General features: G+C 41.0%; 1 protein-coding gene across 1 annotated transcript in view; it reads left to right on the top strand.

Annotated features, from left to right (window-relative positions):
* Positions 1-3,743: 3,743 nt before the first annotated feature.
* The window catches only part of LOC138154312 (chymotrypsin-like elastase family member 2A), a 61,011-nt gene continuing 50,666 nt past the window's right edge, over positions 3,744-14,088 (top strand). The window contains exons 1-2 of the mRNA XM_069078942.1: positions 3,744-3,783; positions 12,711-12,802. Coding sequence (XP_068935043.1) covers positions 3,744-3,783; positions 12,711-12,802 — 132 coding nt within the window. The remainder of the gene's footprint in view (positions 3,784-12,710; positions 12,803-14,088) is intronic.

The following is a 14,088-nucleotide window of genomic DNA, read 5'->3' as shown; positions in this document are numbered from 1 at the left end:
ACTCCTTCTAGTTCTTTCCCTGGTTTTAATGGTATCACTTGCAAACATGTTTCTAAATCTCTAGGTTTTCCCCTCTGCAGCCTAAGTTCCCCGTTTTCACAAAGCACTGAACTTTTAGCCCATTCCCTTGCTAGGAAGGAATAAGGTAAACCCTCCCATCCTGGGATATCCACTTCTTCTAAAGTCCTTTTGCCTCCAAATAGAGGTCTGATATTTGGCAATCCCGTCCTTGCTGCCAAATGTAATTCCAACACAATATTTACAGCACGGATGGTGACTATGAATATCCTGGCATAATTCTGAATGTAACAGACTCTCTATATAGAAGACAGAAGCAAAACATTTATTCAGACACCAGAAGGCCAAATCCCAACACCAGAAAGTCAAATTCATCATAGCATCAAAGAGGTCAATACACTATAACACAGCAGGGAGCCACACCATCATTTAGCCTTCCCACAAAAAAACACTCACAAGCTGTCTCCTTGCCTGTATCCTATCTCTCCCACCATACTAGCTGCTCTGACTTCCAGCTTCCTGTGGGTTCTGCTCCACCCTTCAGCAAATTCCTCCCACCACAGACTCTATGTGATTACATTTGGCCTATTAGGGGCCAGGGAAGATCTTCAAATTACCATTACAAAGGGTGTTTAGGTTAATGGGAATGGGAGGATGAGGGAGGGGGGATAGGTTAAACAATAGGAAGGTAAGGTAACAAGTAGAAGTAAAGTAAAGGAGTCAAGAGGGATAGGAAATAAGAGAAAATCACAAACATAAAAACAAAGATTAGGAGTAGAATCTGTTAGGGAAGACCTATTTAGATATGTATGTGTGCATGTGCATATGTGTATATATATATAAAGATGATCACACTTGATTGTAGCCTGGGGTTGGGGGAAGGAAGGGAGAAAAAGAACAAAGTAAAATGTGCACAGCAGAGAACAAAAGAAGGAAACAAAGAAAAGATGGACAGCTCTCAACGCAACATGTAGAATTTATTACATAGGCTTTCTTGAAATGGAAATTTATTGCTATATATTTTGAATCATCTCTTACATTCTGATGTGCACTTTTTTTACTTTTCTTATTTTATATTTGTTTTCATATATAACCTTATAATATTTTTTCTTTTCTTATTATGTATTTGTTTGAATTTAAAAAATTTTAAAAACATGATAAAATAGACTTTGTATTGGCCACTGGGCCTGATGTGAGAGTACATGCAAAAGGTTCACTTCATCACAGCTTGGTCCCTTTTCTTTATTTGGTGTCCATTGAGAAGGACAAATTGCTATGAGCTTCCTGGTGGGGGCTACAAACTTTTTTAAAATATTTTTATACTGTTTCAATATAATGTATTTCCTTTGTATTGTGCATTTGAAAACTCAATTCTGAGGAGAGATCCACAGGCTTCACCAGACTGTAGAGGGGGTCCCTCACACACACACACACACACACACACACACACACACACACACACACACACACACACACAAGTTAAGAAATGCTGGTCTAAAAGTGGTTAGGACGCCAATACCACCATTGGTTGTCAGTTTCTCATGCAAGATTTTATAAACGCTGGTGATGCTTTCTAGGTTCATTCTACAAGTACAGTTTGTGTTCACATTAGTCACTGGAATTGGGCACTCTTCTGTTCTGACAGAACTTAAAAGCTTCTCTGTCACATCTTAGATACATGCCCACAAAACGAGCAGGCTCCTTTTTTATTGTCGTTTTCAACAACAGGTAGACAAACAGCAGCCTCTAAGCTCATCAGCAGGAGTCACCACTATTCTTCTCTTGCTTGGTCCCTTACTGGCTGATCTTTTACTCAATAGCCCCTGTAGCATTACTGTATCACCCCTAAGACTACACTCGGATGCTTTGTCCTCAGTGACTCCAGCTCCTTCTTCTTAAGAGAGGCCAGGTCCCCACCCTTGTAGAAGAGACTCACCTTTGTTTCTTACCTCTAAGCATTCAGCAATCGTTCCCCTCTTCCCCTCTCCCTCTGTCATGGTTTTCCATCTTCTAACCCTCTGACACAGGATTCATCTCAGCTTCCTCAGATCCTTTTTATTGTCCTTATTTTCACACTAAAATCTGTGTTTGTAAAGAACAATATATTGCCCCTGGGGATTTTTTGCTTTTGGGTTTTTTTTTTTTTTTTTTTGCTTTTTGGAGGGGGAAGGGAAAGGCAATTGGGGTTAAGTGACTTGCCCAAGGTCACACAACTAGTAAGTGTTAAGTGTTTCAGGTCGGATTTGAACTCAGTCCTGACTCCAGGGCCAGTGCTCTATTCACTGTGCCACCTAGCCACCTCCAATATATTGCCCCTGTTGTTGTCGTTGTTGTTTGCTTGTCCTTTTTAAAAGAAGGTGATGTCTTGAGATGTGCATGAATTGGATTAGAGTGAGACAGAGTTGCATAATCATTCCCCTCACTCTCTCTTCCAGAGACACTAAAGTTCAGTGGCAAGACAGAAGCTGGGACAACTGACTGTGGCCTGGAATGCAGTGGATGACATTGGTGTCATCAATGTCTGACCAAGCTCTAAGGGCTACAGAGTACCTACTCCCATGCCCTTCATGTGCATTGGAACAAATTGTTCTCCTCCACCCATTCTGCCAGAGGAAGTCTTCACATGCTTAGGGTAAACTCCCTTACCTTATTCATAAGGGGTGTGAGGACCATCAATGACCCTCAAACAGGTTTAGCCCATCTTCTGAGATGTTTTTCCCAGGTGTGATCACTGCACATGCTACAGCTTCTTGGAGCCACAAGTGGAGCTGGGTGATGGTGGGCACCAAGGCAGATGAGCAGCCCTGAAAAGGGGAAAAGCAAACCCTCACACCAGAGGTGCTAGTCCTCCTGAACACCCCATATGACCCCTGCCCTTAATAATTTGTATGTTATTGTAGAGTATGGAGAAGAATTCAGTTTCTCTTCAAGGAGAGAGGCAACTTCACTGTACTTTGAGCACAGACAACAGTCTCTTGGCCATAGCATATGGCCATTACATAGAAACAGCACAAGGTAAGTAAAGGTCCCTGGGAACTCTCCCTGTTCTCCATATTTACTAGAAGATACAGCCATAGCCTTTATCTTTCTTGCTAGTACCTCCCATGAAGAAGTCAACTATTCATTATGAACTTACCTTGTTCATTTTTAGTTTGAATCCTCCTCTTCCTTCTTCTTCTCCTCCACCTCTTCCTCTACCTTCTCCTTCTTCCCATAATCTTACTATCTCTCCATCAAATTAAGTAATGACTTATCAATCGTGTTAGTTCTTTAAAGAAAACCTTCCTTTATTAATCTTTATCTTCAGTTTTATTTCTACTCTAATTTTCAAATTTCTTTTGTGATTCTTATAAGCTTGTTAATCTGTTTATTTATGGTTTTTTTATGTAGGCCCAATTCATTAATCTTTTTCTGTTTAGCAAATGTATATTTTTAGAGATATTAAGTCATTTTTCACCCCCAAACACCTGCCATCATGTCTCACAAAGCAGGTGGCATCTGAACTTGAAGGTCCTATTCTAATATTTTGCTTAAATTTTCCAAGGAAGTAGGTAGCAGATATTAGGAAGAAAAAAAAATGGGCAAACACTTTTTTGCCATAAATTCCTGAGAAAAAAAACCATTTGTGCTCTGTACATATCTTGGGCTTATGATAAGAGTTCCGATTTAAGTAGGACCTTCTCTTTGGCTTTTACTTAGTCTTAGAGGAAATCTAAAGAGTCACCATGATCAAGCTCCTGTTGGTGTCGGTGCTGGTGGCTGGAGGTAAAACTTGTGCCTGCCTGGGGAGAAGTGAGGGAAGCAAGGGGTAAAAGGTTAAGTGTGGTATAGCAGAAGGGAAAATCATCAGATTTGAAGCAGGAAAAAATTTTAGAGGTCATTAGGTCCAATATCCTCATTTTACAGATGAGAAAACTGAGGTAAAAAATATTAAGTAACTTGCCCAGACTCACACAATAAGTATCTGAGATAGGATTTTAACCAAGGTCATCCAGTTTCAAGGACAGCTCTTTTCCACTAACCCAGCAGTATCAGAGTCCCTTTATACTATTAATAATTATTGAAGACGTCCCCCCTCCCAATGCTTATATGAGTTTTTTTCTATTGATATTCACCACATTCGAAATTAAAATATCAATATTATCATGAAAATAATTCTGCGTTCATTGACCTCCTGAAAGAGTCTCAAAGACCACCCTTTGAGAACATTTAGACCAGACTGCCTCATTTATGACATTCCCTCACTTACAGATAAAGTAGATGAGTTCCAGAGAGGTCGTGACTTAACCCCAGTTCAAACTGGTCAGGATCAGGAGAGCAAAATTCTCTGACTCCAAATCTAGTATCTCTCCATTACACCATGCTGCCTTAGATGACATTTATAATCAGGAGGAACCCAGCTCAAATCCCATGTTGGTATGTGTTACTAGCTGTGTGACCCTGAACAAATCACTTCACTCCCTCTTTGTGCCTTAGTTTTCCCTTCTGTAAAATGGTAGTCATAAAAGTACATTACCTATGTCCAAGAGCAAGGTGAGCAGAGTACTTGATGCTTTTTAGGGTGTTATAAGGATGTGACTTATTGTCATTGAGTCACTTTATTCTGGGTTCTAGTCTCCCATGTTCCTTATCACATCGGTCACCTCTTCTTGCTCATTTTCCCTTCCATTGTTCTCAGTCTTGTGGGGTATAAAGAATTAGAGAGGAATTCCAAGGGATCACTGAGTGTTGAGTCAGGGAAATGGTCAAGATCACCTTCCATTATGCCTACTTGTCTGTGTCTTCTATCATCACAGGTGTGGGGTCAGGGCCAGGGCTAGAAAATGTGGCTATTTGGCCAATGGGGTGGCTTGGTTTGATGCTGTCTCATCTGTTCTTTTTTAACTCTCTCCCTGTGTTTTAGTTCTAGGCTATGGGGTCCCCACCTATCAATCCAATTCAGCTAGGGTTGTTGGAGGTGAAGATGTGGTGCCCAACAGTTGGCCCTGGCAGGTCAGTAATTCCTCCCCACCCATACCTCTAACTGAAATTAGGGATAGGAAGGATGGGTTGTTTTCTATGATAACCTACATCTTGGCAGAAGGTGATATTTATGTACCATTTTATAAATGCATGTATTGTTAATATTATAAAATCTTTCTCTTATACAGAGTTATTATGTGATAAGCTGTAATGGGAATGCAAATTTGGAAGATCTTCCCTGCCCCTAGGCTAAAGTGCACCTGAAGCCTGGGGCGGGAGGCTTGTTTTTCAGTAGATACTTCTTGATTGGCCAGTGAGTCAATAAGGTTGTTACATTCTCTGAGCCAGGAGAAAGCTATATAAGCCCTGATGTGTAGCTTTGTTTTGGGACTCACTTTGAGAAGTGTTCTGTGATTTGATCTGAATTCTGGGAAGCTGTTGTTGAGAGTCCCCCGGCTTTGAAAAACCCAGATGTGGAAACCCAGATGTTGACTGGGTATGGATGTAACGGTTGGACAGTTTGGAAATCTGTCTACTTGATCTGTTTCTGTCTTGATAATTCTGCCTGTATGCTTTGAAGTTCGGGGTGCTGACTTTTTCCCCTGAACAAGGTAAACGATATATGTCTGACTGATTAAAGTAAGCTTGTTAACCCATTTTGAGTTGCTTTCCTTTATCAAAGCAGATCCAAGAACCTGTGGTAGCTGCAAACCCTGAGGACGCGCTTGGGGTGCTTGCTGCTACGTAAGCTGAATCACATGTTCTCCAATGTAGATGTATAGTAATTGCATTATTGATTTAATTGGTTGTGGTGGGAAGCAAGATGAATAGGGAGATGGGAAATGGCTGCTGTCTTAAACTTAAGGTGCAATAATGTTTTATCATAGCTTATTCTTCTCCAGTCCCATTTTCCCAAAGCTCACAAAGAGCTCAGGACCATTACCTAGAAACACCTTAGTATAATCAGAGATAAATAGTAGGATGGGAAGCTTCTGAGTCCTACTTTACTCTTGATCATTTGAAGGTGGGGAGATGAAGAGGAGAATAGGGAACCCACTAGCCCTTCCCATAAAAACATCTTGTTATACCTTGGGCCAATTCTTCTTGTCTTCAAGACTGGACCACTGCCATGCCCATGCCTTCTGCCACCTCCTAACACCTTTAAAAGCATAGGAAGAATATTTTCATCTGAACAAATGTCTAATAGCTGTCATTCCTAGCTTTGCCCCCATCCCCACCAAATAATGCTACCCTTTCCTTCCCAATCCTTCCTGAAGCTTTAAGTCACAGCGCCATGCTATAAATCCCATGATGATTACAGAAACTTCTGGATGACAGGACTCCAGAACCCCATTGAGCAAATCACTGATTTCAAGGAGTCTTTAATACAGAATTCCAATAGGGCCAATCTTGCAGGTATTCCATATCAACAGTCAAAGTCTTCCTCCAATAGGGAATGTTAGCACAGGATACTGTTACAGCAAGAAGTCTGTCAAAGGATCTCTGTGCCTGGCTTTGACCAACCTCTTAAGCTTGATTATAGGGTTCCATATATTGCTTTGCTCTTAAAGACAGGTTACAAGCTATAACCTATGGCTCTGGCATATTCTCTACATTTTCCTTCATCAGAACCTGTCTTGAATCTCCCAGACCTGGTTTGTAGGCTTGACTGCAATCTATAAACAATCTGTAATCTAAAAGGTTGTCTTTGATGGTACATGGATGCCATCTCAATCAACCAGTTCCTTCAGAGCCTGACCTTCCACAGGAGCTGGGCCTCAATGAAGAAAGAGGAGAAAAATCCTGGATCCTAATTTAATAATTGGTTATTAATATAATAGAAAAATAATTTTTTCCAAGGTGAGGGGAGGTCTAGGTGGAAGATTAAGATCCAATCCCAAGTGTAGCAAGGACTTTGGACAAATCATTTGCCATTCTGCGTCTCAGTTTCCTCACCCATAAAGAGGGCATGGTGGCCACATACCTTTGTCCCCCAACTAGCCAGCTGCAATGGAGAGACATCAAAACCCATGGTAATCTCCTTATCTCTCTTTTCCCATCATTGGACCTACTCTTCCTGGGATAAAGGCCATAGAGCCAATATCTCCCTCAATGGAACTGGACGGGTCACTTCAGGGCCCGTTCCAAGGTTGGAAAGCAGAGGGACCTTGCCTGTCGCTACTTGCAGGCATGGATAGGGCAGACTTTGGGGAAGGAAAGAAGCATTCACTCTCAATTATCCTTAACAAAAAGCCTCTCAAGAGGAAATTAAAGTAGCCATAAGTTGATTTGAATGTGTCCTTGGCAGACAAGGCATTAGATAACTGTGGAAACACAAACACAAAAACAGAAAAGACAATGAATTAGCTCATCAGAAAGAAGCAACAAGGACTAGAACCTTCTTCCAATGAGGAATCTTCAAAATCAATAGGCCAAGATGTACACGTGTTTATACATCTACAAACTCATACACACATATATTATATATAATTTTATGTTTATATATTATATAGAGACATCAGTTTATATATATATGTGTGTGTGTGTCTATATATACAATGTCCCAAAAGCTTTTGCATAGTTTTAAGCTTATAAATTATATTATTAATTATTAAATTATTTATTAGATAGATGGGAAGTTGGCTATATCAGTTTAAATTACAACTTAGTCCAAGCTGGCACATTGCATGCTCTCTCTCTCCAGTGGTAGGCAAACTTTTCATGGGACTTATACAGTCAATAGACTGGACTAGGTTCAGTCCTTGGGGGAGACTGGCTTCTAATGAGAAAACTTGGGCTCCTTTTCTCATGTTCTTTCTCATACTTACACATTCCACCATTCCATTTGAACGCCCTGAATAAAAATTTTGGAAAATTTTAGTTTTCACTAATCAGCTCCACACAAAAGAAATGCTGAACACAAAATACTGCCACAAGCATGCAGTAATAAAGACAAGCCATAAATAGTAAGATAATATAACCACTGTAGTACTCTCCTGGGAAGTTAAGACTTAAACATCAGAATATGAAATAATTTTCAAGAACACTGAATCAGCATTTTACCTTTCACCTCAGCTTTGCACTGTACAAACCGTTCCTTCCAGATCTCCTGAACCTGAAAGCCAGACTAACCCAGGACAGGCATCCTCCCCCTATTGGTGGCCGTCTTCTTCAATACAGATGCTCCCCTTGCCTTCAGTGAGCTCCAAACTAGAGAACCTCTCACACTCACAAGGTGGCCTTCAAGCCTAGACATAGCCATCTCAGGATTAATTTTTAGTCACCGGTGTTTGCTGAAGGAACACAAAACAGAAGAAACAGAGACCCAGGCTCAAATTCATCCAGACCATGTTCTTCAGCTGTTATGTGCTCAACAAGACTACAGAGTGAGGGTTAGGGCACCATCCTCCTCACCCCTCAGCCGCTACATGAGGCTTAAAGATTCTTGCAACATTTCACTAATGAAGAGGAGAGAGACTGATAGGTTATCTCCACTGAAAGATCTATGGTTTGATTCTAAGCATTCATTAAGGGTGTGCTATACAACAGCCATAGTGTTAAGGTCAGGGGATACAATGACAAAAAGTGAACAGTACCTACTCTTTATTTATTTACTTTTAGTCAACATTTAGTTTACATAGTTTACAATGATTTCATTTACAACATATAGTTTACAACATTCCACAAGCTTTGAGTTCCACATTTTCTCCCCCTTCCTCTCCTCCCCTCTTCCCCCCATGGCAGCATGCAATACAAAATAGATTCTACAAATACCTTCACATTAAACATTAGTCAAGTTGTAACGGTACCTACTCTTTAAAAGTTTACAATCTAGCCTAGAAAGAAAGTATGAATGTATATGTGTGTGTGTGTGTGTATATATATATATATATATATATATATAGTTAAGCTGCTTTTCAGTCCTGTCCAACTCTTTGTGAGCCCATTTGGGGTTTTCTTGACAGAGAGACTGGAATTGTTTGCCATTTCCTTCTCCAACTCACTTTACAGATGTAAAAACTGAGGCAAACAAGGTGAAGTGACTTACCCAGGGTCACAGACCTAGTAAGTATCTGAGGTCAGAATTGAATTCAGGTCTTTCTGATTCTAGACCTCGTGTTCTAACCACTCTATCACCTAGTTGCCCTATGTACATGCAGTTATCTCTTCCACATTGTGACTTTCCCCTTCACAGTTTTGATATATTGGGGGTCAGCATAAGTAATTAAATAGGAATTTTGGGGAGTTTTACAGAAGCCACAGATGACACACACAGGTCAGCAGATGATACCAAAAAAAGTTTAGAAACTCATAAATGCATAACATGTATGCATAGTATTATGCAATGTCAACATATTTCATCTATTAATACCATAATAATTCAGACTTCTCTGGTAAAAAGGGGGGTTCAAAAAATTTTATGCAGATTTTCCAGATCATGAGGGTACCATGCCCCTAATACCCAAGATGTGGAAGGGATAATTTTATATAGAAATACAAAATACAGATACAAGGTAAAGTGGCAGCCCATTTTAAAAAACCTCCTTTTCATTCCATCTAAAAAAATTAAGAAAGAGATGTTTCTCTAGTTTGAAGTATCCTCTATAATTCCCTGGATAAAGGAAACTTTATCAACACTTCAACAGATTTTCCAGGAAACAATACCTTCCACTAAAATTCTTTCCCTTAAGTCTAACCTCTTTCTTTTAGGAAAATAAGTAAAAGGTCAAAAATAAACTCTAAAGACCAAGAGTTTAAGGGAGTAATTAAATTTAGAATGAAAAATATCTCAGTTATGATTAAAACCCAGGCCTTCTCCTGAAAGGATTAGAGTTATGACCCACCAAAGATCAATCTTTCTCTCCCTATTTTCTGAACCTGTGATCAGAGGGAGGAAGTCCCTTTGATTGATGACTTCAGACCACCTGAGATCAACTGGGGAAGAACACTTGAGGGGAGAGAAGAATTGAGACATTTTAGAAGAATGATTCTATAAGGGTATATTCATGAGAGATAAAGTGACTATTGTTCTATCTGAAGGAGTTAGGGCTCATTCTACTCAATAGAATGTTAACCCCAACTGTATTTTATCATACCACAATTATCCCTTATTCAAGATTCCAATAAGTGTTGATTGGAAATATCTGTGTTGATCTATGGGTAAGAGAAGAAATTAAGACCAAACAAAATATAGAGAACATTACAAAAATAGAAAATGGAAAATTTTATTACATAAAATTTAAAAGTTATTGTGTAAACAAAATCAACACAGCCAAATTAAAAGGAAAGCAGAAAAAAATGGGGGAAATTTTTTACAGGAAGTATCTCTGATAAAGGCCTCGTTTCTCAAATATATAGAAAACTGAATCAAATTTATAAGAATAAAGTCATTCCCCAGTTGATAAATGGTCATAGTATATGAACAGGCAGTTTTCAGACCAAGAAATCAAAATTATCTATAGTTATTTGAAAAAAATGCTCTAACTCACTATTGATTAGAGAAATGCAAATTAAAACAACTCTGAGGTACCACCTCAAATCTATCAGATTGACTAATATGACAAAAACAGAAAATAATAAGTGTTGAAGGAGATGTGGGAAAATTGGGATACTAGTGCATTGCTGATGGGGTTCTGGATTGATCTAACCATTCTGGAGAACAATTTGGAACTATGCCCAAAGGGCAATCAAACTGCACATCCCCTTTGATCCAGCAATACCACTGCTGTCTATGTGTCTAAGACATTTTTTTAAAAAGAAGAAAAGAATCTATTTATAGAAAAATATTAATATCAGCTCTTTTTGTGGTGGCAGAGAATTGGAACTCAAGGGGATGTCCATGAATTCAAGAATGACTGAACAAATTCTGACATATGATTATAATGCAATATTATTGTGTGATAAGAAATGACAAGCAGAATGATTTCAGAAAAACCTGGAAAGACTTACATGAGCTGATACAAAGTGAAGCCATCAGAACCAGGAGAACATTGTACACACTAACAGCAATACTGTACAGTGAAGAACTCTGAAGGATTTAGCTGTTCTCAGCAATACAATGACCCAGAACAATCCCAAAGGACTCATGATGAGAAACACTATACACCTCCAGAGAAAGAACTGATGTTTTCTGAACACATTTGTTTAGACATTTTTAATTGTGTCTGACTCTTTTTGACCCAACTTGGAGTTTTCTTGGCAGAGGTACTAGAGTGGTTTCCCATTTCCTCCTCCAGCTCATTTTGCAGATGATGAAACTGAGGCAGAGTGAAGTGACTTGCCCAGGGTCACACAGCTAGAAAGTGTCTGAGGCAGGATTTTAACTGAGAAAGGGGAGTCTTCCTGACTACAGGCCTTACACTCTATCCATTGCAATACCTAGGTACTCCAGGAGATAATTAGTAAATGCTTTTTGACTGATGAGATGATCATAGCTATATAGCTGGAAAGGACCTCAGGTCATCTAGTCCAACCTCTTATTTTACCAAGAAGGAAGTTAAGGTCTAAGGACATGACTTGACCAAGGTCACACAAGTACTAACCATTAGAGGTGGGCAGACACAACCACAATAAGAACTAGGTCTTGCACCCAGCTGTTCCTGACCCTGAGGTCAACCCTGTAAGTACTGTAGAACACTGGCTATCATACAAATTAAATAGAAAATAAATACCAGGTAGACATTAGGGAAGGAAGGTACCATCAGTTACATGCTTCAGAAAAGGCTTCATGTAGAAGATGGTTTTTTAGTCTTGAAGGAAGTGAGGAAATCTAAGACAAAGGGGTGAGAAGGAACTGCCCTTTTAGGGACAGGGGATGGCCAGTGCAAAGGTGATGGGAGATGAAGTACATAGAGAACAATGTGTGAGGAAGAGGGACTGGACAGTGAACAGGAGCCAGACAGACTCTGTGGCTGGAGTGGAGTATGTGGGAAGGGGTGGGGGGAGGGGACATAACATAGAAATGAGGCGGGAACTGTAACCTGGAGGCAAGTAACAAAGGACTTCAAAAGACAGTGACATTTCTATTGTACAGTGATGGCAATTGGTAGGCCCTGAAGTTGGTTGAGTAGATCAGACCCACACTTAGGGGTCTTTAGCAGCCTTATGGAGGATGGATTGGTATGGGGAGGCTTAAAGCACAGAGGCCAACTAGAAGACCATTGCAATAGTCTGAGGTAGGTAATTCCTAGGCAGGAATCTTATCCAGACTTCAATACTCTGAACAAAGTAGGTGGTAAATATATTTGCTTAAATGAATTCTAAGAAACTTCCTAGTTTGGCCCTCCCAGTCTTTCTTAGGAGTTTTTAGAAAATGTTTGCTTGTAAGTTCTCAGTCCATTAAACAGTAATCAACTGAAGGCCAGGGCAAGACCCTTATCAGAAACTCTGGCCCTCTACAAAGTGTCTCAGCTTTGGCTCAGACCCCAGTCTGAGACACCCATTTATAAGAACCCTCCTAACTGGCCACAGAGGTCACTGACTCCCTACACCGGCACCATGTTAGGCTCTGTCTTCCTCATTGCCTTCCTGGGCTATGGTAAGCTGGGAGCCAGAGAGCTGCTAGCTCCTCCACAGACCCATCCCAGACAGTTAATCTGTTACTATCTTTCAGTCTAGTACTTTCTGCTTAGAAAGGTAGCAGGGTAAAGAGTGAGGCCATCTCCACACTAGCTATCCAGGGCTCCCCTCACTAACTTGTCTCATATAGGCTTCTCTGATCTCTCTTCCAGCCTCCAGCTGTGGCGTCCCCAGATACCTGCCCAACCCGGCCACCAGGGTGGTGGGAGGAGATGACGCCAGGCCCCACAGCTGGCCCTGGCAGGTAAGGAAGCCACCTGTGGTATAGTGGGCAGGATGACAGCCCTGGCATCAGAGGGTCTCCCTTGCCTGAGTTCAGTCCCACTTCCTTCCCATCCTCTGACTTGCAGAGACCCAAATACTTTTTTCCAGAAGCACAAAAATTCAATTCAATTCACCTCAGTTTTTATTTCATCTGAATCTGTAAAATATGGACTAATAATCATTGAACTATGTATTACAGAGTTACTATACAGTGCTTCAGGGTGACCTTAAAAGGGGATAGAAACTGGGCCTGTAATTTCATTGACATAGCAAACTCCCAGGTGAGGCAGCTCCATCCACCAAAACAAATGGGCACCTTCTCTGCAATTTCTTTCTTTTTTTTTTTTTTTTTTTTGCTTTTCTGGAGGGGGGAAGGCAGGGCAATTGGGGTTAAGTGACTTGCCCAAGGTCACATGGCTAGTAAATGTTAAGGGTCTGAGGCTGGATTTGAACCCAGGTACTCCTGACTCCAGGGCCAGTGCTCTATTCACTGTGCCACCTAGCTGCCCCAGCATTTTCTAACCTCTGAGAGATGTCTGGTGCCTTCGGAGGTTATGACTTGCCCAGAGCCACACATGCAACAGGGGGCAAAGGCTGTACAAGAACCCAGGGATTCTGGTTTTGAGTCCAGCTCTCAATCCACTGTTCTAGACTGCCTCTCATGTTGAAGCATTATGTAAGCGGGAATTATTAGAGATGTCTCTAGGCCTACCCCAGCAAAGGCAGACTGGCAAAGGTGTTCAGTGGAAAGAGTGAGGTGCAATCCAAGAGAGCTAGGGTCACAGACAAACAGCACTGAGGTAAATCCTGGGCCTCCCAATACATCAGCAGTAGCTCATTTGTTTTTAAGTTGCTTTGCTCCTCTGGTCATCAGTTTTTCTTATCTGTAAAATGAGAAAGTTAGACCAGATCCCTTTGGGGTCCCTTCCTCCAAATCTATGATCTAGAATTTTTTAGGCTTTTTAAGTTAGAACAGCAGCTGGGAATGATGGGCCAGATACCCCGCCTGGGATTTGCCCCTCTCTCACCACCCCTCTATATGGGCAGGTCTCCCTCCAACACCTTAAGGACGACACCTATAGACATACCTGCGGAGGGACCCTGATCTCCAGCCAGCATGTCCTGACTGCTGCCCACTGCATCAGGTGAGTCCCCCCGAGCCATGGATCCTACTGCACAGAGGAAGGATATGGGGGGGGGGTCTGTCTCCCCTCCCTCTGTCCACAATGGGATCTGAAAGCTGCCTAGACATCATTTAGAGGGGAA

This window comes from Petaurus breviceps, unplaced genomic scaffold (genome assembly GCF_028583685.1).
Source record: "Petaurus breviceps papuanus isolate PSGF00001 unplaced genomic scaffold, PetGlider_PUasm1.0 91041, whole genome shotgun sequence".
NCBI classification, from domain to species: Eukaryota; Metazoa; Chordata; class Mammalia; order Diprotodontia; family Petauridae; genus Petaurus; species Petaurus breviceps.
This window is presented reverse-complemented; position numbering and strand designations above follow the sequence as displayed.